Here is a 26,979-nt window from a genome sequence, read left to right as displayed (position 1 = left end):
TCTGTTTGCTGTTTTTCTGTCACATTCAGACTCTGGAGGTGAAAATGGTGTTTGGTGTTGAGGAAAACTTTCCCTGTTTTCACTACAAATGGATCCAGAATCAGAAATGTTTGGATTCAGATTTAATCTATGCTCTGACATTTTTTCAATCTGTAGCTGAAAACAGGAATACTGTAAATTCTCCAGTCTTCAGCTTTAGTATTTTAAAGTTTACATTTACTTTCCATTTTCTAACACTCTGGTCCCTGCTGGGGTCAGGAGGTCGTGGTTCCTCTCCAGCCAACGTTCCAGGTGAGAGGTGGGGTCACCTGGACAGGTATTTACTTTAAATGTAAACCAAAAATAAAATCAGAAAGAAAATAAAAACAAAAAAGAAATACCCTCTAATGATTCAGCGTCTCCTCCTCCATCCATGCTGGCAAAGAGCAACACAATCATTGCTCTCTGATTGCAAACTGAGGATTTCAGTGAAAGTTTCAAACAGGAACTTCAGTGATTTCATACTGGTCTGTTTACCTTCTGATGGTCAGAAACAGCTGATTCCTCTTTGGTTACTGGGCATAAAACAGAGACTGAACTGCTTGAATGACATCTGAGTCAAAGCAGAGAGGAAACGTTGAAACATTCACAGGAGATTCTGCTCTGCTGGGATAGAAAAGAAAAGCCAACAGATCCCAGTTTCTAGAAGCAGGTCAAACCAGTAACAAACTGGATTACATGTAAAATGTCTCTTTAAGTTTCAAACCAACCAATACTGAAGTTCATCAAAACAACTATTTAATCTTTAAAACTTACAACTTCAGACGGACCAAAATTTTAACTGATGAAGTTTTGGTACGATAAAGATCAAAATGAAAACAATTCATTTAAATAAAACTACAGAATAACAAAATCAGGCAAAAGAAACAGTTTTCTAAATCTGTCTTTAGGCAGAGATATGAAATTAAAATCTGTAGGTGTGAATTTTTGGTTAAAAGTTTATGGTTCAGTGAAGTTACTGAGTGGGTAAAATATCCGTTACAACGTGTTAGTTTTCTTAATGATGACATTAGGAAACAGGCCAAAACATATTTAATGTGTCGTCTGCTGTGAGACATGGAAGGAAAATAAATACAGTTAAACAGAGAGAGTTAGCATGATGGCAGAAACTAATGATGTGTGAGAATAATTTATATTGTTGACGCTCCACTTATCAAAAACATTGACCTCTGCTCTCTACTGCCCTCTGCAGTCTGAATAATTCATGTCAACAGAAATACACTGAAAAATAATGACACTTTTATCTTCTATACAGTTGTTGCTGTTGAGCTGAAGATTTTTTTGAAGTTATTCAAACTAAAATGTCCCATTTTAATGAAGTTCATCAAAAGTTAAGCAGTAATTTAAAATGTAAGAAAGTAAACCTTTTGATAAATTATTGACATGTAAAGAAAATAAGTTAATGTATTTTTATTTTAACATTTTTCATCAACTACGGAGCTCCCTAAGGGACACAAATCATTCTTCTTATTGCATTCCTTTACAATAAATTTGCAAATCCACCCAGAATACGCAGTCAGGCTGCACAAACGTAAACCTTTAATGAAATCAGATTACAGCAAAAAATAAATATCTAGACCTTTTTATTATTTTGTAAGAATAATTTGAACCATAACCTGCAGCAGCTTCCTGAGTCCAAATGAAACGTCACTCAGATTGCTAAATGTGCCGCTGGCTTTTATTAACAACCAAAGGATAAAAGTGTGACATAAAGAAGCTGTTAGCAGGTCAACCCCTCCGCTCACGTCTCCATCAACATGAGGAGGATCCAGTAACAGTCGGAACCTGAAACGTCCGTTTGGCTTCAAATGTCCCAGAATCTGAGGACAAACCTGGAAAAAAGAAACATCTCAGCCAAGTAAACATGAGACAAAGAGAGAATCCACATTTCCTCCAAGTTAACAAGAATGTGATTAAAGTTAAGAAATGTTAAAAATTCTAATTTTCACCAAAGACTCTGAGAGAAGCATCAGAGTTTATTTTAATAAAATCCTGAAGCTGTAAAATGAGGTAAAGAACGATAATCAGGAAGAACGGTTTAAAAGTCCCTTAAGCAGAAGGAAGTTCCTGGAGTTGATTACAAACTGCTTTAGCACTTCCTCTATTTTTACATGACAGAAACAACAACTAATGTTCACTTTCTACGAAACGCCTTACAGTCTGGCATAGTTTACATCCCTCTACTAGAATAAAACCTAATAAGATCAGATTGTCGCCGTATGTTCTGGTGAAGGACCGGTTTGGGCTCAACGGACAGAACCCAGCAGAACGCAGCTGCTGGGTTCCTCTAAGTGCTCAGTGGATGCTAGGCTACGCCGCTAACAGCTCCACGTCAGTCGGTGGCGGCCATCTTGCTAAAAATAAGTCTCTATTTAAAAATAATCCTGAGTTAAATGACATTGTGAGTCACGCGGGTGACCTCTAACCCCCGGTAGCGGCGGCCGTCTCTTCGGTGAGTGTTTTCAAGTCATCAGTTCGGAGCGAAGCCCGACCGGGAGGGATTCCTCCGTCACTTCCTGTCTGGCTCATCTGCAGAAATAAAATCCTCTGGCTGCAGCTCCGCTCCGGCTCGGGCGTCCGATCAGACGACCTCCGGCCGCCTCCTCCTCTCCTGGGCGCCGCCGTGCGCCGTCGCGCGCCGCCGGATGCTCTGGCCGCTCGAGATGAGGTTGGCGTAGCCGGGCGTGTGCGAGAAGGCGTAGGCAGAGCGGCGGGAAGGTCGGTTTCGCATGAAGGCTGAGGGCTCGCCCTTCTCCCTCCTCTTCTCCTCCGCCGCCTGCTGCAGGTACTTATTCTTGTTCCTCTGGACCTGCAGGACGGCAAACAGAGAAAAATTAAACAAATGCAACAACATGTTAGCGGACAGTTTCCACAGGATGTAAGGAAACGCAAAACTAAAGCAGATTGGCGTTTCCAGTAAAGAAGAAACATAGTTAAAATCACGTAAATAAATTTGTTCAGTTATTAAAAACAATAATGCTGCGCCGTCACGCTCCATCCACTTCCTGTTTGTCGTCTTTGTTGTTTCTGCCAGTAGTAACATCCGGTCACATGGTTTCCATTACAGTTTAAAAACATTACAATAGTGAATTACAGACAATGTAGATAGAAAAAAAACGTTTGAGATTAATATCAGAAATTATACAGAAAAAATGTGGAAATTTCTCTTTGGAAAGTAGAAAATTTTTAATAAAAGCCAGAAATTTCCATGTTTTTTCTAGAAATTTTAATCTGAAAATGTGACTTTTAGAACTAAAATTATTATTTTTATTTATTTTATTTTATTCTTTTTTACAAAAACAAGTTAATTTCTGAGGCCCAAAAGCCAAAAATCTGTGAGAAAAACCAGGCAATAAATATTAATCTCAGAAACTTTCTAGTGAAAACATGGAAATTTCTGAGATTAATCTCAAAATGTGAGTTTTTTTCTCACACATTTTTAACTACTTGAAATCAGAAATTTCCAAATTTTTCTAAAACATTTCTGAGATAAATCTGAAAGTTTTTCTTTTTTTTGACAATTTTTTTCAGTGTACAATGTCTGAATAGTTCATTGTAAAACTCACTAACTTTGATAAAACCACCTCATCTTAGCACAAACATTTTAATAAAATTGAGTTTTTCTGAAATTGATGAAGGAAATATATTTTTGTCATTCCAATTTGCACAATTAGAAAACTGAGACGCAGCAGAGCTGAATTACAAATGGCTCTAAAATGACATTAATGCAGAAAACACATTGAAAAGATTAAAATCCATATTTCCAGAATCTGTAAATAACTTTGACTTGTTTGTGGTTTTGTGGTGTCACATTTATAAAACAGCACCACTCTTCTGTTTTCATTCAGGTTGTGTGTTACAGCGTGGTGAGTGTTTCACCTTGTCGCTGACAGACGGCCAGATGGTTTTATGGAGGAACTGGATGCAGATGACGGGCAGCAGGCTGATCCCCACCGTCAGGATGATGGTCAGCCACAGGTACGGCTGCCGCAGAGCGTTCGACGCCGCGCCTGCAGGCACACACACTCTGGTTAACAGGTTCCTCTGCTACACACACACACACACACACTCGGCTCAGAGAGCCGACCTGTGAAGGTGAACACGGAGGGGAAGATGACGTGGATCCCGGCGCTGTGGATGTCAAACATGATGCCGAAGTAGATGGCGATGCTGCCCAGAACGGCGAAGCAGCTGACAAAGGTCCAATACAATGTGTCCAGAGAGATCTGGAGGCAGACGGGTCGACGGGTCAGAACATCTGATATTTAAGAACTTGAACTGAAACTCATTTAACACAAAAAGGTTCAAACTGTGGAGGTTTAGAGTCGACCCAAAGATTTTAATCAAGTCAGAGTAAAACTACTTTAACAGGTTTTTACTCAAAAGTGAAAAGTATTTGGTAAAAAGTGACTCAAGTTCTGATCAACTGATCAAATTATCAATCATTTAAGCTCCAGTAAATGTAACTAGTTACTATGTAACTGAGTATCAGAGCTGAATCTCAGCTTGAGCCTGCTGGCTTCCTGAAATAAATCAATAGATCTTTTTTGGCTGTTTTGGTTGATATTATGAGAATAAATTATAACATTAGCAGAAAAAATATAGATAATTTTGGAACATTACCAGAAGAAAATCATAAAATTACAAGAAATAAAAGTGGTTTTAATGAGAAAAAGTTCTAATAATTTATCTAGATCTAACATGAGCAGAATAAAACATCGGCCCGTGGTTCATCCTTCAAAATAAACTGAAAGTTTTAAAATTTTTGTGTAGGAGTTCTAAAATTATAAATTTATTCAATTTTTTTAAATGATTTTGTTCAGATGTTGTTATGACTATTCAGGTACTGAGCCTGTTGCTGTACGACTTTATTCTCTAATTCATACGACTCGTTACTTTGCTGTTCTGACCTGCAGGTTGACGACGAAGATGAGCGACGAGGCGGTAACCACGGCGAAGGACTGGTAGTCGGAGGGCGCCTCGCCGTCCTGACCCATGGTCTGCAGGAACGCTCCGTACGGGATGAAGAAGATGATGAGCGACACGAAGATGCCGTGGAACAAGCTGATGAAGAAGTTCTTGTAGTTGAACAGCGTCCCCTGCTGGCCGGGTAGATACAGCGTTGGAACCTTCAGGCTGAGATCGTCGTTCACGTCCTGCAGGAACAAAACGCCGGGAAACAAATTTCATTTATTATTAAATAAAGTCAACAAAACGTCTCAAACTGATTTATACTGATATCTACTGAGACCTTCATGATCTGGATGAGGCTTTTAATTCTGTCCATTTGGAAAAAATAAATAAATTTAGGGAGAACAGAAAGTGCAGCAGCGCCACCTGGTGGACAGTAGGAGGCATGCCTGTGCATTTTAATAGTTTTGGGTTTTTCATTGTAGTTTAGTTTCATTTCGTTGTGATTTTGTTCGTTCTAATTAGTTTCTAGAGTCTGTCTGCTACTTTTATTACTTATTGTTTAAATATTGTTTAGTATTAGTTTAGATTTTGTTTTCAAACTGATGTAAAAGTATTTTTCCCCACAAAAGCAATTTACATTAACTGCCTGCGGATTATGTTACTCTATCATCCTCCTTGTGGCTATGCTACGCTATGCTACACTATACTATACTATGCTACGCTACGCTATGCTACGCTACTCTATGCTACGCTACGCTACACTATGCTACGCTAGTCCACCAAATAGTGACAGATAAAAGTTGTCAGAAACATCAGAATCGGTTTGTTGTTCAACAATAATTCAAAATGGCATCTTTTGTTGAGTATTACCAAATCCATGTATATATACATATATGTGTATATACAGTATATATATATATATATATATATATATATATATATATATATATATATATATATATATAAAATAATACTTTGAGTTCTGCACCCAAAAATTAACTAAAGTATTAAACTAAAAAACTACTACTATAGCTAATAAAAAAATATTTAACTGATAAATAAAAACTAGCAGACACACTTTAAAAACTAATTCAAATTAACTGAATTATACAAAAAAATTCACAACAAAATAAAACTAAACTGTAATGAAAAATGAAAAAAACTCAGGACTTTCTCCAAATTTTAAAGTTTCTGATTCACAGAAGAAAAATCAAACATTTCAAGTCAACAATCAACCTCCATATTTCCTGTATTTCTCATCAGCTGACGTGTTTGGCCTCAGGGACTCTGGAACCTACAGCTGGACTGGAAACCAGTGAAATAAAAGCTCAGATCCAGAGAAACGAGTTTTTACCTGATCGAGGAGTCCGACCAGAAGAACCGGCAGGCTGCTGTAGGCCAGATTATAGAGCGTGATGAACCAGTCTTCATAGGCCGTCTGCAGGAGAGACGGTACGTTAATTCATCCTCACTGCGCTCAGCAGCCAGAGACAAAATGGAGGCCAAAAACAATCTGTGTTTCTAAAGGACGAAGCGCTGAATGAGTTCAAGGTTTCTCCTGAAAGCCCACAGAAAAACTTTTAAACAAGAGCCTGAGAATAACTCAGTACGCTTGAAATGAGACCAAACTAACTTACAAAAAACTTTAACAAGAAACAGGAGCTTGTTTTAAATCAATAATTTCTTAGTATTGATGAAAAATTACTAGTTTCACTGACTGATTATTTCACTTCGTCTTTAGTTACCATAGCAACGCAGTGAACGTAGCACCAGTAAACTGGGTTCAATTGGGGACCAAAGTTGCTACATTTTCATCTGGTGTTAAACTTTCACAATGTGTCAAATGGTCCAAACTAATTAGAAAACCTGTTCCCCTCCTCGCCTGTAGGGGCGCTGCGCCAAGAACTACTGAAGAAAATTACATGAAAACCTCTGAAGACACTGAGAGAAACTTCCTTCTGCATAAGATGCAGATTTTTTTATTTGATTAGCATCCCACCTCACCAAATGAACCAGACGTTCTAGACAAACTACAGTTTGATTAAAGTGGACTAAACAGGGCTGGTGTGAATGCAGCCTTAGAGACCTAAAGGTCGACACGGAGCGCATCGACGTGGACCGGGCAGTGCTGCTGACCTGAGAGGAGTATCCGTTGAAAAAGGAGTACCAGAAATGGACCAGAGTGAAGGCGAAGTTCTTGAAGAAGAAGAAACGGAGAAACTTGCACATCCTGATGTAGGACCAGCGGCCGTGCACCAGCAGGAGGCGCTGCAGGTAACAGAACTGGGCGAAGGCGTAGTCGCTGGACATGACGGCCTGCATCCCCTCCTGACCGCTGATGCCCACACCGATGTCGGCAGCTGGAGGGACAGAGGACGATCAGTCAGGACGGGTTTAAAGGGCCAGCAGGTCATCTGCTTCCTTACTTTTGATCATGTTGACGTCATTCGCTCCGTCTCCGATGGACAGCGTCACGGCCTTCTTGTACTTCTTCACCAGACTCACAACGTTAGCCTTTTGCTTCGGCGTGACGCGGCAGCAGATCACCGCTTCACACTCACAGGCCATGTTCACAAAGTCGACCTGCAGGACAAAAAGATCCAACACGCTTTACCAACACGAAGGAGGCGGCGGCTCTCAGGCTGCGGCACATCAGCTCCCTCTAGTGGTTCTGGATGTTGGTCTTACTTGTCTCATTTCCTTTTCCTGTTCGTTCATCGGATCCTGAGGGTTGCTCGGCGTTTGTCTCCTTCCTAAACGGCGAAGACGCAGCCTGCGGCGTTTCTTCTTTTTCTCATAAAGAATCTCGTTCTAAGAAAACCAACATTAGAATCAGAAACAGACTTACTGGAAGGTAAAAGGTTTCTTCCAGAACTTGCAGGATATTTTAGAAACCAACGGCTGTATTTATTTTAAAACTGGGACTTTCCCAAAACATAAAGGAAACTTTAACTTCTCCCAACTTTCAAGGTATTTTCCAGAAAGCAACAGATTGTCTTAAGGACTGACAGCAGAATTTAAAGTGCAACTTTGATAATTCAGTCCAGGATAATTTTCTAACGTTACTGTAAGTGAATGAATTTACCAGCCATCCTCCAGTGATGATGAGAGCGTTGTTGTTGGTTCCAGGGAAGAAAGGTTCAGTCGGTTTCTTTTTGCCAAGTCGATGCGATGATGGACCTTCATTTCTTCTGGCGGCTTGACGGGCCAGCAGCTTACCACTGAAAATATTTTAAAAATGCAGCGTTAAAGTGTCGCGTCTTAGATTAATCAGACAAAACGTTGAATGTCTCATAGATATTCTGGTGAATCTTAGATTTGCTCTCAGATTTCTGGGCCATGGATCCTTTGTTAGCATTTATCTGCCTGTATTAGCATGATGCTACCGAGCGGTAGCCACACTTCTGCTAATCGGATGGTAGCTAAACTAATTTTTTGCTCAGCACTTTAGCATTAGCTTCTGCTAATTACTATGTAGCGGGTTTAGCTCTTTAGCGTTAGCAGAACTAATGTTTATAATTAGTACTTTAGGGTTGCGCAGTTTGTTTAGCTAGCAGCTAGCTAGCTCTGCTGGTGACAGCACTGAGCGTTTCTCGTATTCTGATCGGTAGAACCTGTTTGGACTCACTTAACATCCTCTCCATAGTGGATCTGCATCTTGTCCGTCAGCAGCTGACATGAATATCCGATGTTTTCTGCCGTTTCTGAAGGAAAGACAAAAACATTTAGACTCCATTCAGTCTCTAGAGGGATGTTGGCTCATATCCCATCTGCTTTACAGTCTGAAGGGGAAGTTACCTTTCTTATCGCCAGTCAGGACCCAGATTTTGATGCCAGCCTTGGCCAGGTTGGCAATGGTCTCTGGAACTCCATCCTGAAGTTTATCCTCAATGGCGGTTGCTCCAATCAGCTGAAGACAACAAACTAGATCAATCAGCAAAACTGGATTTATAGATGTTGATGTTAGTTTGTGCGTTTTCCACCTACCATCAAGTCCTTCTCGATGTCCTCATAGACTCTGTCAAGGGCGGCTTCTCTGTCCACCATGTTCAGCTGGGCTTCTTTGTGTCTGCGGGACCAAGCCTCAAACTCGCTGGCGCTGATGTCCTTGTAACACAGGCAGAGCGTCCTCAAGGTCTCATTGGCAAAGATCTGCAAGACAAAATCCATCAGTGTCCTTCCTGCCAGAGTTCATGCTGGTGCCTCTCAAGTGAAGCAGCGACTCACATCCAAAGCGGTCTGGGTGGTTTCCTTGTGTCTGGTGTTTGGGGACAGGCGCTCATAGATAACCGTGTCGGCTCCTTTACAGTACAGACGAATTCGTCCGTCAGGAAACTTCACTGAAACAAGACAGGAGGAGTTAAATTCACTGCCACATCTGCTTCTAACGAATGAAAAACTTCATGGTTAGCATTATACACGCTGCCTCAAACATAAAACACAGTGTTTGGTTAACGCTCCCTTAGCAGTCCTTTGTTTTGGCTGTATCTACCCAGAATGCCTTGCTCTGTAGTCCACTTCCTGCCTTTGGAGCGGTTATATGTATCCGAACTGCACCAGAGTTCACTTCAACTGAACCAAGACTGATGTGAACTCTGGTCCTCACAGTTCGATTCCACGTTCACACCTCCACAACCGAACCAGACTTTCTAGGCTAACGGACCAGAGAGCCTTCATCTAGTGATGGGTTGGAAAAGCAACTGAAATAGTTCATGTTGAAAGATCTTCATCCCATATTTCACAGTGTTGAGTCTGATTAGCAGTATCTAAATATTTCTGTCCCTTCTGCGCGGCTATGCTAACGTTAGCTGATGTTGGGTCTTACAGATGATCGACATGCGCTTGCGGTCAGAATTGAAGTCGAGCAGGGCCAGCATCTCGTAGGTCGCCTCCTGGCCCATTTCTGAGACGGTGATGGTGTCCTGTGTGCGCGAGAGAAACACGAAGCCGAAGTTCCTGGCTGCCGTCACGAGAGCGCCCTCATCAGGAGACGCAGCCTGATACACCAGCTCGCCTAGAAACAGGAGAAATGAAACCCGTCAGGTTGAGTTTTTCCTTTCATCTAAATCCTGTTAACTAAACATTCAGGTTTTTCACTTTTCTCCAAATCATTTATTTTTACCATCTTTGCTCTCCACCATGACCGTGTGGCACAGCGAGAGAAGCTTGAAAAACTCCAGAACGTCTTTGTCCTTCTTGGATTTGATGTTGGCGACCAGGAAGTGATCAACAAACTGGAACTTCCTGTCAGCATGGCGGTTCCAGGTCCAGTCCACCGGCTAACAGGCAGGACAGACAAAAAGGCGTTTTGGTTTATTATCCATAACTCACACACAAAACAAAAGACATTTTATGTGAGGTTTCCATCGATTGATAAATAATACGGTGGAATCTGCATGTTTCAGACAGACAGACAGATTTATATCATGTCAAACCTGGTAGAAGTCAGATAATTTATCATTAAACCCAAACCTGACAATGTGGTTGCATCAGATAAACCTTCATGTATTTTTTCCAATAGCAAAACGAACCAACATAGTTTAAAGTGTCGACTTGCACCTTTATTTTGTCCAGAGAAACTCCTTCAGAAGTGGTTGGGCCACCTGGCAGGGAAAGACAGAAACACGTTTTAGTTCTCCGTGTTTTCAGTTTTCTTTTTACTTCAAGTAAAATATGCAATTTAATTGACATAAATAAAAATGTCTCTTAGTTTCAGGTTTACCAAGAGGTTCTTGTCACTGCATTAGCCTCAAGTTTAGCTACATACGTAGCAGCGTTAGCCTCAAGTTTAGCTACATACGTAGCAGCATTAGCCTCAAGTTTAGCTACATACGTAGCAGCGTTAGCCTCAAGTTTAGCTACATACGTAGCAGCGTTAGCCTCAAGTTTAGCCATGATAGCTCTTATTTATGGAGAGTGTTTCTGAAATCCCAGGGTTTTTCCTGCGTTGCTCAGACTCACCGTAACTCCGCCCGGCGATGGTACACTTCTTGAACTGCATGATGTTCTGCGTCAAAGTTCCTGTTTTGTCGGAGAAGATGTACTGGATCTGGCCAAGCTGCTCATTCAGGGTTGTCGTTCGGGACTGAGCAGAAAAATACAGGAAGGAGTAAAGATGGAAAAAAGTTCTGAATTCCTTTCATTTGACCCACTGACTGGTTTCCTCTTCCTCTGAGTTGTTTCGTACCTTAGCTGGTGTGTCTTTCTCTGAATAATACATCTGCAGGTCCCAGTTGATGAATTTACTCTGACCCAGACGAATCACCTCCACACTGTAAACACAAACATAACGCCGTTACTTTAACTAGCAGAGGATCTAAACAGAAACAACAACTGTCTGACCCACAATAAGCTACTACTGCTAATGTGATGTCAAAACTCTGCAGCTTTTCCTGACCTGACGTAGAGGGAAATGGGCACCATGGTGTTGAGGACGATGATGTAGCCCCAGAAGCTGAGGAAGCCTCTGTAGGCGGTGGTGTGGCTTTTGCCGTCGTTCAGGTACCAGGCGTTGACTCCGATGTCGTTGTACCAGAAGGAGTGACCGATGGCCAGCCCGGCCGACACCAGGATGAGCAGAGCGAAGATCTGCACAGAGGAAGCACAACGCCTTCAGCAGCTGCTGCCTACAGGGGGCGCCACAGCATCCTGTTCCTGCCATTAACCTCCATCACACCGTCTGGGTGTCAACTACGGAGCAACATCAGGGCCAATAATAAAAAACAATTCACTTTTTTTTCTAATAAATTTTATTCTGTCGAGTGAAAATCCAAATAAATAACGAAACATTGTTATGTTAAACAAAATCTTTAAAAAAAATTCAAAATTCTGAGAAAAAGTCAAAATTTTGAGAAAATAAAGTCAGAACTGAGAGAAAAGAAAATGTCAGAAGTAAATAACTCATCTTATTTACTGTTTTTATACTGAAACATGAAATTGTAACAAAAACCCTGCAGAGCCTGAATAATAAACTGAATAAAGTCGACGTCTGCCTCACCGTGTAAACCATGTAGTTCATCAGCTCGTCGATTTTGGTTCTCTTGAACCTCGTTTTGCCGCCGTTCCTCATGATCTTGGTATCGGCTCCTACAACGACAGAGCGCAGGCATCAACAACCACGTCTCAAAAATACTTTATGTTGATTTATTTTAAACTAAATTTCAAACGGTGAACGACCTGCGAAGATGACCAGGCCGTGGCAGACGTCGGTGTTTCGGATTTTGCATCCTCGGAGCAACATGTTGTCCAGCTCCAGAGGGTAACGGTCGCCGTCCCACAACATCGTCCCCGTAAACTTGTCCAGACGGTTGTTTGGTTCCTCGCATTCAATCAGAGCTGCAATCAGATGACAGGGCAACGAAAAAAGGCAAAAAGTGACTAAAATATTATTAACATTTCATTTTATCACATTTAAATAGTTATTAAGGATCCCATTGCAAAAGAATTACATGCTCATTAGTGCGGTGTGCATTTATTTCTATCTTAAGGCTTTGACTTTGGTAACCAAAACATTTCACTACATTAAAATCATCAGTTTAATAATGCAGAGAATCAGGAAACTCAGATTACAGTGGAAATAAAACATTAGAACTTAAAAACAACAAAAAAACGACCAATTAAAATGTAAGTTTTATAATTTTCAGGGGATTATGTCACATAATCCAGGCTTAAATTTGGATCAACAAAATAAGAAAAAAATATATCTCAGTAAAATATTTCAAACTGAATAGAAATAATTTTGAAACAGACAAAAAAGATCTGAAATAAATTGTAAAAATATGAAGAAAAAAACAAACTGAAATAATTTTCTATTCTTTTTTATTTTCAAAATTTAAAAATAGTTTTTTAGTTTTAAAAAGAACTCAGACAAACTTTAAGGTCCAAATGTATATCTATGCAAATCTAAATGGTTCATCATCACTGAAAGCTATATTTAAAAAAAAAATGTTTCAAAACACTTTTTAAAAACAAACTGTGGCCCCAATTTATCTCCATACATTTTCTCCTCATTTAATATTCCAAAACTTTTTCTGAATTTCTACATAAAAAGTCTGAAGTTTTGCTCATTTTCACACAGTTTGTTTCTCTCACTGCTGCAGAACTTCAGTTTGTATTTATTAAGACTTTAAAACATTTTTGTTAAATAAAAGCCTCATTTCTCCTCTCCTGGCTGATCATTCTGTTTTACAGTGAAACCAGTAAATGTTATGTTTTTGAAGTGTTTACCGTTGAACTGCGCCAGCTCCCGTTCCTCCTGCAGCCTCTCATCCGTCACTCTCAGCCCCATCTTAAACTTCAGGTTGGTTTCTCTGCAAAATAAGAAAAATATCTGAATTATTTCACACATTTCCTGAGAAATCAAAGCTGACTGAACCAGAGCTGCGCACAATTTACACAGAGACTTTAAAAAAAGCATAAAGTAAAACTTCTCTGCATCTTGAAGTTTGTTTTGGTTCATTTCCTGTTTGAAACTTGGGAACAAACGTTTGTAATCTCAAGATAAACTGCAAAGTTAAATATTAAGGACTGGAGAAACTCCAGTGACGTTCTGACTCAGCAAGCAGGAACAAAACACCATTAAACTAAAAGTTCCCAAAAATCAGTGGTTTAAATGACCTGCTGGGAAAATAATCCGTTTTGGTTTGAATTTCTAGAACTGGATTCTATAAATTGGTTGTTTTTGTTTTAAGCTGAGCAGCTCTTACCCATCCAGCTCGGCTGTTTCTACGTAACACAAGCTGTTCGGCTCGGAGCTGGACAACAACAAGATGTCCGCCTGCAGAAACAATCGTTACATATTCAGGTGAATTAAAAATTATTCCACACAAAAATGATCTGGTCAATTAAAAAAACATCACATTTAAAATCCGTCTTAATCTTAAATTTGAATTCCTGTTGTGTGTTACATGTATAGCAACAGAAACAAAATATTAAAACGTTGTTGTTCAAATTAAAGGGACAAAATGCTGAATTTAAAGAATAATTTTTAAAAGAGAAGCTGTCCTCTAATAAAAATATTCATACCGGAATAAAGTCGTTTTTCTTGATGCGAACTACGTCTCCAACCTGGATGTCCATCCACCTGGACTCCTTAAACCTGCAGCAAACAGAATATTCAGCTTTTCATGCAACAAAAAAAATGAATTTGTAATAAACAGGAATCTGATCCGACCTTCCATCCAGCAAAACTTCACACTTCCTGTTGTTGACTTCCTTGTCCATCCTGTGACGCGCCTGAAGGGAAACAGAGACGCCACTGAAGTCCATCATAACCCAACCAACATTTTGCTTCATTCATTCGGTTCAGATGCGTCATAAAGCAGCTAAAACCTGCAGGAAGCAACATGGACGCCTCACCAGATCGTCAATCAGGTCTTTGATTGCAGTGATTCCCAAAACGATGACCAGAGGAATCAGAGTGGTGTACCAGGGAAGCGTGGAAATGTCTGGGATGATCTGGGAACAATCGAAAGCACCAGTTATTATTTCTGCTTTACAGAAAAAAACAAAACCATAAAGCGAAGCCAACCTGTAAGATGAGCAGAGCCAGGAAGTAGATGTTGGCCACCCTCTTAAACTGCTCATACAGGTTCAGGGGAAGGAAGGTGATGACGTTGTATTTGTACGTCTTGATGGCGTTTCCCTGGAGACGAGAAAAATCACCGACGTAGTTAAATTAATGAGCAGAGGGCCTGTCCGTTGTCCTGTCCGTAGTCCTGTCCTTGGGCAGCTTGGGTCATGCGCTGCAGGGGCCACAGGGGTCACAGGGGCCAGTGATCTGTTGGCTCCCATTAAAGGTTAATTAGAGGCTGGCCGGGTTCGGTCAGAGGTCCAGAAACGGTTTCAGATTGAACTGAGATACCAGAACCGCTCAGATTCATTCTCACTGCTCCAAACCACAACAAGGCAGCAGAGAGACGGAGATCAACATGTGGAGGTTTAAAGGTGCAGCAGATCAGAAGGAAACTCTCGTCCAGATCTCATTTCTTCTCCCTCAAACTTTTCAATTCATTTCAGTCCAAAATCCCCCAAGAACCACAAAAACCCGACTGGACTTTCTGGATTTCACCACAACCTTAGAACTGAAGAATGACCAGAACCCAAAATGTTCTGAAGACCTTGCTACGCTATGCTATGCTACACTATGCTATACTACGCTATGCTATGCTACACTGTGCTATGCTATACTACATTATGCTACGCAATGCTATGCTACACTATGCTATGGTACGCTATATTATACTATGCTGTTCTATGCTATGCTACACTATACTACACTATGCTACGCTACGCTATTCTACACTATGCTATGGTACGCTATGCTACACTATGCTACGCTACGCTATACTATGCTACGCTATGCTACACTATGCTATGCTATACTATGCTATGCTATGCCTGGCTGAATATTTGAGCCCCACAGTAAAATGGAAGGACTTTTAATCTTTTCTTACCTGGAATTTATCGTTTAATGTGAAAAATTTCTTATACTAATTTTGATTTGTCTTAATAAAATTCAATTAAGGATGTTAAAAACGAGAAACTATTATTGGATATTTTATTTTCAATATTTTAAAATATGATTAAATTGTTTTTTTATGAAACTTCTTTAAGTATTTTCCTGAAGAAACTCATTTCAAATATGAATCTCAATAATAGCATTTATTAAAACAAACTATTGCTACTCTTAAGTATAATTTCTATGGTAATGACAATAATACCACAAAATATTTTAACACAATTTAACGTTTTTATCGCCGAATCTTATTTCTCACACTTGGAAAACTAAACTAAATGATTTCTATCCTGAAGGTTTGAACCGTCGGTTCATTTAGTTCTAGATGAGAAAAGAAAAAGCAGGAAATGGATCAGTTTTCCCAGCAGTCTGGGACTGAACCGTCTCCAGCTCCGCCGCCTCCCTCCGAGTCTAAAGTGTCCAACAGTCGGCTGATCTGGACGATCCGGTTTCAGCCTCAGACAGGAGAAGACATCAGAGCTGCTGAACCGGAGCAGATTGTAATTAAAATATTAAAACATAAACCCAGGAGGTCCTGCAGGCTCACAGAGTATCGGCTCTTCTTGATGCACAGGAAAACTTTCTTCTTGAACTCGGGCAGCTGGTGGTACGCTCGGTCGTTGGCTTTCACCTTCCAGCCGATTTCTGAAAAACATACAGGAATAAAGTTTGTTCAAAGTTTAATATTAGGACTGCAGTAAAAATATAAAACAATAAAAAAAGGAGCTGTAATATTACAGCTTTATTCTCAATTATTTTAGCAAAATTATACTTTTATTCTAGGATTTATTTTATAATCTTCACCTTTTATTTTCACATTTCTTCATTCTTGCCAATAATTGTGGAATATTAAACATTTATTGTAAAACATTTTTGTAATATTAAGCCTTTATTCTGATAAATTTCTGTTCATCTGGCTCTAATACTTTGTTGAAACTTAAAGAGTTTTATTTTGAATCAGATTCGTTTGGTTTAATTTCTGATTGGTTTCGCTCACCGGGGGCCCTCGCCGCCGCCGCCGCCGCCGCCGCCGCCTGCTCTGCGGGTCGATCTGCTTCCTGCGGCTCGTCTGCTTCGCTCTCGGATCCTTCGTCCAGCTCGTCGTCCAGCTCGTCGTCCGTCTCGTCGTCGCTGTACGGCATCTCCTCGTCGTTCGGCGCCGCCGCCGTCGCTCGCGGCCGACTCATCGTGGCGCCTCACGCGTTTCCTGAGAAACAAGATGGATGAATTCAGGAAACATCTGCATGAATTAAACTGGCAGAAATATTTCATGAACCAAATAACGTAGAGCTGCAGCTAACGATTAGTTTAACGATCGATTATTGGCACATTCTGATGATTTTTCATTTAAAACATTTGAGTTTATTTTGTACAATATTGGAAAACAAAAAAATGTAAAACAATTCAATTTCTTCTAAAAAGAAAAACATTTTAGAGCTCAAAGGTGATTTTAGAAATCTGGAGAATTTTTATTAAATCACTTAAATGTTAAAAGATGCAAATAAAACTATTTATTTTAAATTAGCATTTTATTGCTTAAATGTAAACGCTGCATTCCTTTTTTAGATTAACAGATAAACAATAAAAAATGTTTTATCTTAAATGCAAAATGTGTTTTTTACAAAAAGAATCTCTATACTTCAATTAATCGATTACTAAATTAGCCGACGATTATTTGAATAATCGATACATCATGATTAATCTGATTAATCATTTCCTTTAGTGACTTTTGATCGTTTGTAGCAAAGGATGAATTTGCAGCTGAAAAATTTTTCTCAGGTCAATAAATTTATTATTGATTATCAACAGGACAGAAAACCTTTTCATACATGCAACATTCCTGAGAAACAAAACGACTGAATGACGAGTTTTTAGATTTTTCATCAGGAAATCCGACGTCGGCCGACCTCGGACCTGAACTCGTTTTCTGGAGGATCTAAAAACATCGTCCGACATCAGAGCGCAGAGAGACGGACGTCCCCAACCGGGCCGCACGTCCCCAACCGAGCCGCACGTCCCCAACCGAGCCGCACGTCCCCAACCGAGCCGCACGTCCCCAACCGAGCCGGACGTCTCCAACCGAGCCGGACGTTCCCAATGGAGCCGGAATGCTACAGAATGTGAAGCGCGTAAAACCGGTTTGGTTACAATCCGAGTTAAAAGGCTTAAACTGGATTTATGAGATTCTTCTAACTCCTGATCGTTTCCTCACAGAAAGCAGAGCTGCAGAACCCGACATAACCAAACGTTTCCATGTGACGCAACAGAGAAATGAGGGAATCCAAACTGGTTAATATGGGAGGAATGTGGCATTCCTGATTCAGGAACCAGAACCCAAACTGGTGAGAACCAAACAGAAACAACATTTTTAGCCGTTCAGTCAGGAAGTCGATTATCTGGTCGGTTTAAAAAAAGCCTGGAGCTGCTTTTCCCAGAGGAGCTGAAAATCCCAGACACACCCAGGTTTACACACACACACACCCACCCACGTGTGTGTGTTCAGATCCTCACGTTTCCAGTATTCCCAGCCTGTCAGCACACGCCCGACATGCTACATGTGTTACACCAGCAAAGTGATAAAAACACCTGAACATGAAACACGATCCAGAATCCAGAACTATTTTTATTAGAAAAGCTACAATCATTAAGCAACATTTTAAACATTTATGACATTTACAGTCAATAAATGACCAAAAATCAAACAGAATATTTACAATAAATAAATAAATATTTAATCAACAGAAATATTAAGCCTGTTGGGATAGAAGATTCATTAATCATGATAACCTTTTGAGTGTTTATTTATTTTATTAATGTCATTTTGTTGTAATTTAGACCTTCAAAAATATTTAAAAAATAATCTAAACTGAGGGAAACAATTTCCTTTCTGCTCATTAATAATTTGACTTCTAAATCTATTAATTTCTGATTTTTATTTCTGTTTTGTTTATTATTTTGGATACAAAGTTAAAGTTTATTAGCATTTAAAAGGGCAAAATGGTATCAAAACATTTAAATCATCATAATAAATAAATTAGTGGAACAATTTAACATAAAAAAAAGTAAAATATTAATTGTTAGTATTTCATGTGTGCTCTTGTTTCTGTAGCCGATTTAAAACATAATTCTTTTGATTTTTAAGTTTCTAATCTCTAGAGATTATTAAAAATCAAACCAACTGCTTTCATTCGTTCTGTTCAAATGAATTATTCTGTAATTTCTGGAATAATCTGGTTCATGTCGACATTCTGGTCCTTTCTAAATAGATTCTGATGTTTTCCAGAAAACGTCTCTAATCTGAAGCTGGGTTCGTTTCCACAAACTGAAATGTTTTCAGACAGAAGGAGCTGCTGGAGGTGAATGAATGAATGAATGTATGCAGGTCTGAACATGAAACCACAGGAGAAAAATCTGAAAATGTTTGACTGGATGAATGAAGCGAAGCTGCAGACGTTTGGCGACCAGCGTCCAGACCAACCCGTTTAAAGGCCAAACATCGTCATCCACTAAACAAAGCAAACAGCCGAACACAAAGCCCTGGGGCGCACCTCCACAAGACAAATATGCTTTCAGAGACCTGAAGGCATGAAGGCCGTTCCTCTTCCAGCCGCCGACGATCGGATCTGATTACAAACCAGGAAGTGAAAAACTTCAGGTAGCAGAAACACCTGGAGGCCTGCAGCCGTTTCTGAGCAAACCAGGAAATGTTCCAGTCGGAAAGTTTTTATCGCTCCTGCAAATCAGAGGCACAAACCAAACCTGCAGTTTCATTCAACCTGAATGGACTGAAGGCACAGAAACAGAAAAACAGGAACATTCATGAGAAACTGATCGTTTACTGGAGCAAAACATCGTCTGACTTGTTCTCCAATCAGAGGATTTAAGGTCCAGATCAGCTGCGTCTCTCATAAGAATATATAGAAAAAGTTCATTTATTTCAGTAACTATTTATTTACTAAGAGAAACAAAGATTAATTCCACACGGACTGAAGTTTTCAGGATTTATTTCTGGTCATTATGATGATTTTCTATAAACAGCCAATGAGAACAAGATATTTAAGATCAAAATATTAAACCAGAACAGCTAAAAATAAAACTTATATACAGAAATGTGAGCTGGAACCGATTGGCCCCGCCCCTAACAGGTTGAAAAAGTGGGCGGAGCCAAGCCACGGTGAGGGGCGGAGCTAAGAGACAGTGAGGGGCGGGACCAATCTTGTTTTCAACTTTCTCTCTATAATTAGCAACGTTTTAGATCCAGTGATTAATCTGGTGACCTTTTCTGCTGTTTTTGAAACTTTCAAAAATAAAAATTAAAAAATACGACTGCAGTAATCTGCAGCACTGACAGTTTTCCAGATATTTAGTCTTAGATGTCACAATTTGAACCATTTAAGAGAAATTTAGACAATTTATCTGCCAAACATAAAATAATTTAATTTAGTTACTCTTGATGAAATGTTTAATGTCTGCCTAAAAGTCATTTTAAAAGGATTAATCTGAGAAATTAACCTAATCCTAATTTATAATGTGTTTGTGGAGATGCCAGAACATTTAAATACAAAAACAAGTGAAGATAAATTTCTGTTGTTCATCAGCAGCAGAGGCTCATAAATATCACAGTTTGGTTTGTCTTCGCACTTAAATCAAGAAAAATAACTTCTAATAAACATATTGTTTTTTTAGTACATTTTTGAATTTACTGGAAGTTTGGTCAAATTTTGAATGCATATAAAAGCAGGAATAGCAAAAACTCTGGAAAAATGTGTGAATTTATTTTATTCCAGTGTTTGTAAAGGAATCTATTTCTTCATCTCTGGGTCAAAATCTAAAATATTTTAATTCAAACATAAACTGGACGATTCCAAAAAACTGTTTCTAATCAGTTAATTAAAACTTTAAATCTCCAAGCCAACGCCGAGCCGAGCATCCAAGATGGCCGACACTTCAGGTACAAACCAACCAAACCCACCTGACACTCCGTCATTAAACTAGAGGCACAAACTGCAGCGAAGCGTCGTCATGAACTTCATCACAACAGGAAACCGCTTGGAAATCAAAACAGTTTGTATCTTATTGAACAAATAATTTGATCCCGGTGAGTTCAGCGATATCAAAATCTTTCCTCGAATGCAAAGAAAATCTTTGCAGAGACCAGAAAAAAAATGTTTCATCCTCAAACGGAGTAAAAGCAAAATGATTCAGACGGGAGGCGAGGATCTGAAGGCGGCGCGTTTAAAGATAAAAATAAAACGTCAACTAAAAACAAACTGATTTAGCTGCTCAGAACCAGAACCAGCAGCCAGAACAGCCGGTCCCAGAACAGGTTCAGGTGTCTGGCTCGGGGCGTCGCCGTGGCAACAGGCGTCAGCAGCGAGGGAGGGGCGGAGCGACGCATACCTGCGTGACGACAGTGAAACCTGAGCGGACGCGGCTCAGGTGAGCAGAGAGAAGAAAACAGGCGAGGTGTTTTCCTCCTGCAGCGACTCGAACGCAGAGCTGAGGACAAATACGGAAACGCAACAGAGGAAAAGTCTCTCCTGATCTCTTCTGTCTGTAATCCGCTTCTGGTTGCATTAATGAAAATTAGAGGAGAAAACCGTCTGAAATGACCTTCAAGTGAAAATAAAAACCAAAACATTTACAACAAAAAAGCAGATAAAGGTCAGAAAGAGTCGACCTGTTACAGTAAATCTGGCTACACGATAAATAATCCCAGATGTTATTGTGATAAATGATAATTCTGCTGTTTTCAGAACATTTTCAAGCAATTTAATAAAGCAAGTTTAATTTCTAATTAACATTCAAAATGTAAAAGATTTTAAATATTCAAAATAAATAAAAAACACTGAAGACTTTTCCTCATCCAGTCTTAAAAACTTTAAATTAAAATTATATGGATCGTTTTCATTTATGATGCAATTTATTAATTTATTGTGACAGGATAATAATAAAGAAACATTTTTAAAAATCAGATCCAAAGAAAACCTCAGAAGGACGAAGAGGAAACCTGGAGTTTTTCTCCAAACTGGGTCTGAAGAACATGAAGGAATTTAATCTGTTTTCTTTTAACATGAAGATTAAAAACCAAAACTTCAAACTCTTTTCATCTCTTTCATAAAACGGCTTCAGTAATTTGTCCTCATGGAAAAGCAGAAATTTTACTTCAAATTCATTTTATGGTTATTTTTTACTTTTCCAAACGCAAGTAAAAAATAAAACATTACTTTAAAAAAACGAGACAGAAAGAGAAACAAAGTTTAATTTCCTGTCAATGGAAAAAAGACTAAATCTTTCTTGTATATTTTCCTAAAACATAAAATGAATTTCCAGCTGATCAAACTTTATAATATTTATTTAGCAAATTACTTTTATACATTTTCAGAGTGAAAAATAAAATTTTAGCTCTTCAGAACTAATATTCCACGCCTGAATCCCTACAACTGAAATACATTAAATATTTGTCCTGAACTGTTTTATTAAAAAAAGAATTAATTAAAAATAAAAGAGGAATCACATCAGCCTTCTTTCAACCAGCTGATAAGCAGTGTGCAGCAGCAGATTGGATTCTCTTTTTAAACTCCAACAAAACAAGCTGCAAGTTTACAATTAATTGGAGATAATTTATTGCAACTCAGGTTATTTTACCGCTTTTTAAAACGTTGAGAGGAAAAACGAGGCGTCAGAAACCCGGTCAGCGTTTCGGTTTCAGTGAAGAGAAACTGAAACGCGACGAGACGACCCAAACGAGACGACCCAAACGAGACAACCAAAACGCCACGACCCAAACGAGACGTCCGAAAGGCGACGACCCAAACGAGACGACCCAAACGAGACGTCCGAAAGGCGACGACCCAAACAAGACGACCCAAACGAGACGACCCAAACGAGACGACCCAAACGAGACGACCCAAACGAGACGACCCAAACGAGACGACCCAAACGAGACGACCCAAACGAGACGTCCGAAAGGCGACGACCCAAACGTGACGACCAAAACGCCACGACCCAAACGAGACGACCCAAACGAGACGTCCGAAAGGCGACGACCCAAACGAAACGACCCAAACGCCACGACCAAAACAAGAACGTGACCACCGAAACGAGAACAAGACGACCAAAACGTCACGACCCAAACGTGACGACCAAAACGCCACGACCCAAACGAGACGTCCGAAAGGCGACGACCCAAACGAAACGACCAAAACGCCACGACCCAAACGAAACGACCCAAACGAGACGACCAAAACGCCACGACCCAAACGAGACGACCCAAACGAGACGTCCGAAAGGCGACGACCCAAACGAAACGACCAAAACAAGAACGTGACCACCGAAACGAGAACAAGACGACCAAAACGTCACGACCCAAACGCAATGACCGAAACGAGACGACCGAAACCAGCTTCAGCTTCAGCTTCAGATTCTAAATCAAAGTTTTACTCACAGCTGGAGTCCAGAGAACGAACCCAGAGCAAGGCAGCGAGCGTCGGTTAAATCACAAACAGAACCAGAACAGAACCGCCAGCAGCTCAGGGCCCGGCTGCTGCAAACTGGATTTGAATGTTTATTTACATGTGTTGCCCGGCACGATATGTAAAGAGCAAATTGCAAATACAAAAAGTAAATAAAATGACTGACTTTAATTTTACTTCCTTATGCAACCAACGTGTTGCTGCATTTGTTTGTGAATAAAAAATTATTCCCCATTAATAACAAGGAAATTTAATTCTATTCTAACTTTGGATTAAAGTTCCAACAACTTTTTGCCTCAAATAAATATTTTTTTACAGTGTTGACCAGCAGGTGTTCTGGTTTCCGAGTCACGCCGGGTTCCTGCTTTGTTTATGTGAAAACATCTCTCAGGTGAAAGCGAGTAGAAATTTGTTTCTGTAAAGTAAAACTGGAAAAGGGGCGGAGCTTCAGATCTTTCTCAGGTTTTTTTTTCCTCCGACCTCTTGACCTCCAGCCAGTCGCTCCATTTGCCTCTCAGCTCCTGATTTAAATTCTACGTCTTGGAGTTTTCCATAAAGATGGAAAACATTTCACTAAACAAAATCTGCTGCAGAGGAGACTTGTTTATGGAGCAACATTGCTGTCGAACGGAGGCGCGAGGCTCAACAGGCAGGTCGGCTTTAAGGTGAAAAAATGACCCTGAAACCGTAAAACCAACCGAGTATTTTAGTTTCCATGGAGACAAAGATGAAAGCTAGGAACAAACTGGCAAAATACTTAAAAAAAATAATCCAGCTCAGATTTGTTGAAGTGGTTCTGTTGTGATGTCATACGGAGTCAATATCTTACAACGTTCTGTTGGTTTTCAGAAAATCTTTCTAAGCAAACAGATTTTAACGTTAAACAAAAAAAGTCAACAGAAACAGAAAACTGATTTTTATTAAAACTTCAACATGCCAGATTTCTGATTAGATATTTTTATTTTTTTTCCTTAAATTCAAAGTTAATTCTTGTACAAATTGATAAAAAAGGAGGTAAAAATAATGTAGTTCAGTCATTTAATAAGCAGGAATTTGTTTGATACGTCAAAAGTTTTGCATTTTGTGCAGAATAACAACATCCTGTTTCAAGGCCAAAATCCATTAAAACGACTCTGAGCCTGAGAGGAAAAGTAATCAATGAACCTTTATGAACAAAGACTTACCGCCGATAAACCACTTTATTTTTAAAGTTGGGTTTTACTTCACTTCCACTCTAAACCAGCTTCAGTGCTAAACTGGGAGCAGTAATTATTCAACACCAGTTCTTTGTTTTTCCAGTGAAGAAAAGTCTTCACCCCCTAAAAAACGAGTAAAAACTCGGCACCAATCTTCTGCCGTACCAGAGGAAAGAACCAGCAGCAGCCAATCAGGAAGCAGCTCCACGTTTTAAACAGGGTTCAAAAACTGAAAACATCGTTTAAATGGGTCAGCGTGTCGCTTTGAGCAGAACCCAGTCCAGAGAAACCGGTTCTGACCCGGTTCTTCAACATGGCGATAACAAATCTTGATCTAAAAAACGTTTCATGCTGAAATCAGCAGAAAACATGAAGGAAAAAATCCCAGCATCAGTTTGTGAGCTGAAGCTCACCTGGAGGTTTGTGACCTTTGACCTTAAAGTGGACTCCTCCTCAGTGACGTCTAAGACTCTTTAGCAGTTAGCGCCTGGTGCCAAAAGAACCAGTTATTATTAGGGTGTGATTATTTTTTCCACAGTCAGGCTGCTTTAGGGAGATTTATTTATTTTATTTTATTTTTGTTGCCTTAATCTCATGACGTTTGTTTGATGTTGTGAAACATTTAAGTTTGACAAAAACTAAAAGTAGAAGAAAGAAGAAAATAGTTTTTCACAGATCTGTAACTCATTGAAAATGATTTTAGTTTGTTTGGTCTTGGATCTTTTTAGACTCTTTGTTGAGAATTAATTCCTGTTTTCAAACCTGAAAATGTCTAAAGTTACCAGCTGCCAGTAGGATATTTACTACTAACAACCGTCTCACAGAACCCCACTTTCAAAACAAACCAAAACTAAACATTTATATGCTAGATATGTTTTTGGTCAACTTGTTCAGATTAACCAGTAGCTCAGATTAGAGCTAATGGATCTAAACTGAATCCGATTAGAGAGTTTATTGGTAAGATATTGATTACTTATAAACTCTCTACCAAAGCCAAGTAATAAAAGGCTTGACTGAAGGTCCAGAACAAATCTGAAGTTATTTAGATGAAAACTTGTAAATATTTACATGCAATCATGTGTTCACTGCATTTCTTTCTTAGAAATAAACACAACAAATGTTTTCCTTCCAATTAATTTTCCACACGTGTTAAAATACAAAACAAATACCAGACATCTTGTCATTTGTGGTCAGTTTTTTCCCTGAGTCATCGTTGTTTAACAAATATTTCTGTAATAGAAAACAATAGAAAATCATCTACAGAAAATTTAACGAGTCGTTTTCTGACAAACTAAAAAAATTAAACATGATTTAAATCAAGCTTTCAGAAACCTGCAGAGTAACAAACATATGAACATTTTTCTCAATAAATACAACATATGGAGTTTTTTAAGGGTGGAAAATCTCAAAGCAATTCAGAGAAAACAAAATTACAATGTTAGGAAAACTGTCCAGAATTTAGTTTTAAAAACAAGAAAGGAGGAAAAACTCAAAAAGATCATGTTGGATTAGATTATGTTTCATCTTCAATCTGGTTCCTTCAGCAAGAATTAATTCCTGTTTTCAAACCAGAAGATGTTTAGAGCTACAAACTGCAGGTAGGATATTTACTACCTACGACCGACCCGCAGAACCCCGAGTACAGAACTAATTTTATTATTTATTATTATTTTACAGAACAAATAAAAAGGATTATGTTAAATATGTTTTGGTCTTTCAGCTCAGATGAGAACTAATGTCTCCAAACTGAAGATGATTATTGAATTTACAGTTAAAATATTGAAACATTTTGTTTTATGACATCATCAGTGCTGCTGATGTTTACAGTAAAAGTTGCTGTTTGATCTTCTGTTGATTTTGTGAATTATTTGCTCAGCTGGTTAAATAAAAACTTCAACTCTCCACCAAGGCAAACTTTAAAAAAAGCTGAATTTTTACGTCTTTAATTCTGAAATATTCACAAGTTCAGATTCTTTAAATCTGTTATTACAAAACATTTTGACCAGAAGTCACGATGTTGAGTTTATTCAACATATATTCAATCATTTTAAAATAGTTCAACGTTTTTCCTTCCAATTAATTTTCCAGACGTGTAACCAAATAAAAGAACAAATCCCGATTACCTTGATTATTAACAAATATTGCTGCCAAAAATAGAAAATCATCTACAGCTACTGTAAACTAACATCATTCATTTTAAAGAACGATTCGCTTTCTGACATCTGAGATTAGATTTAAAAATAAAAATCTCAAAGATATGAAAATATATTTAGATCTTAAAGGAACAAAAAAACATTTTCCACCAATAAATAACTGGAAGTTATGAAGATGGATGAAAATGCAGGAAAATATCTGAACTCAAAATCCATCAGGATCAGAACCGGAACAAACCCAGTTTAACCAACTGGTTGTACTGGAACACAACTCTTTTATTCTGACCTTTAGGGTCCAGAACCATGACCCCATCCCAGAACCGAACCGGACCAGAACGTCCAGGCTTCATCGAGTTCGGTTTCTAAAGTTATTAAATGTGTAACTATGAAGCTAAAATAAGAACCGTCCATCAGAACCGAGTCGAACCAGAGTTCCTACAGGTGAAGCGCCGAACTTTCCCGCGTTCTGGGTTTTAATTTTTAACTTTAAGCTTCAACAAAACATCGAAACATGAAGGGAAACACAGAGACTCTCACCCAGAGATGAGTAGAAGTTCTGGTGAAGCTCGCAAGGCGGTTCTGCTCGGTGTTTGGTTCCGCTGTGTCACCGAACCATGTTGGTTCCGATCCGCGGCTCCTCTTCCTGCTCCGGAGCCTCTTCGTGGCTCCCCGCCCCGATTCACGCC

General features: G+C 39.2%; 1 protein-coding gene across 1 annotated transcript; it reads right to left on the bottom strand.

Moving 5' to 3' along the window:
* Positions 1 to 1,054: 1,054 nt before the first annotated feature.
* atp8b1 (ATPase phospholipid transporting 8B1) lies at positions 1,055 to 26,979 on the bottom strand. The gene is made up of 30 exons (XM_023338621.1): positions 26,831 to 26,979; positions 16,467 to 16,676; positions 16,017 to 16,114; positions 14,483 to 14,596; positions 14,311 to 14,409; positions 14,126 to 14,187; positions 13,978 to 14,050; positions 13,659 to 13,729; positions 13,180 to 13,262; positions 12,130 to 12,288; positions 11,951 to 12,039; positions 11,351 to 11,541; positions 11,141 to 11,225; positions 10,915 to 11,038; positions 10,513 to 10,556; positions 10,076 to 10,232; positions 9,779 to 9,967; positions 9,181 to 9,293; positions 8,941 to 9,105; positions 8,752 to 8,863; positions 8,582 to 8,657; positions 8,039 to 8,174; positions 7,642 to 7,764; positions 7,380 to 7,536; positions 7,090 to 7,313; positions 6,308 to 6,391; positions 4,950 to 5,195; positions 4,127 to 4,265; positions 3,919 to 4,049; positions 1,055 to 2,848 (listed from the first exon to the last, which is right to left on the bottom strand). The coding sequence occupies exons 2-30, from the start codon at positions 16,654 to 16,656 to the stop codon at positions 2,621 to 2,623; spliced, it is 3,762 nt and encodes a 1,253-aa protein (XP_023194389.1). The 5' UTR covers positions 16,657 to 16,676; positions 26,831 to 26,979; the 3' UTR covers positions 1,055 to 2,620.

This window comes from Xiphophorus maculatus, chromosome 8, assembly GCF_002775205.1.
Source record: "Xiphophorus maculatus strain JP 163 A chromosome 8, X_maculatus-5.0-male, whole genome shotgun sequence".
Classification (NCBI taxonomy): domain Eukaryota; kingdom Metazoa; phylum Chordata; class Actinopteri; order Cyprinodontiformes; family Poeciliidae; genus Xiphophorus; species Xiphophorus maculatus.
The sequence above is the reverse complement of the archived record's forward strand: the minus strand, read 5'-3'. Positions and strand labels throughout refer to the sequence as shown.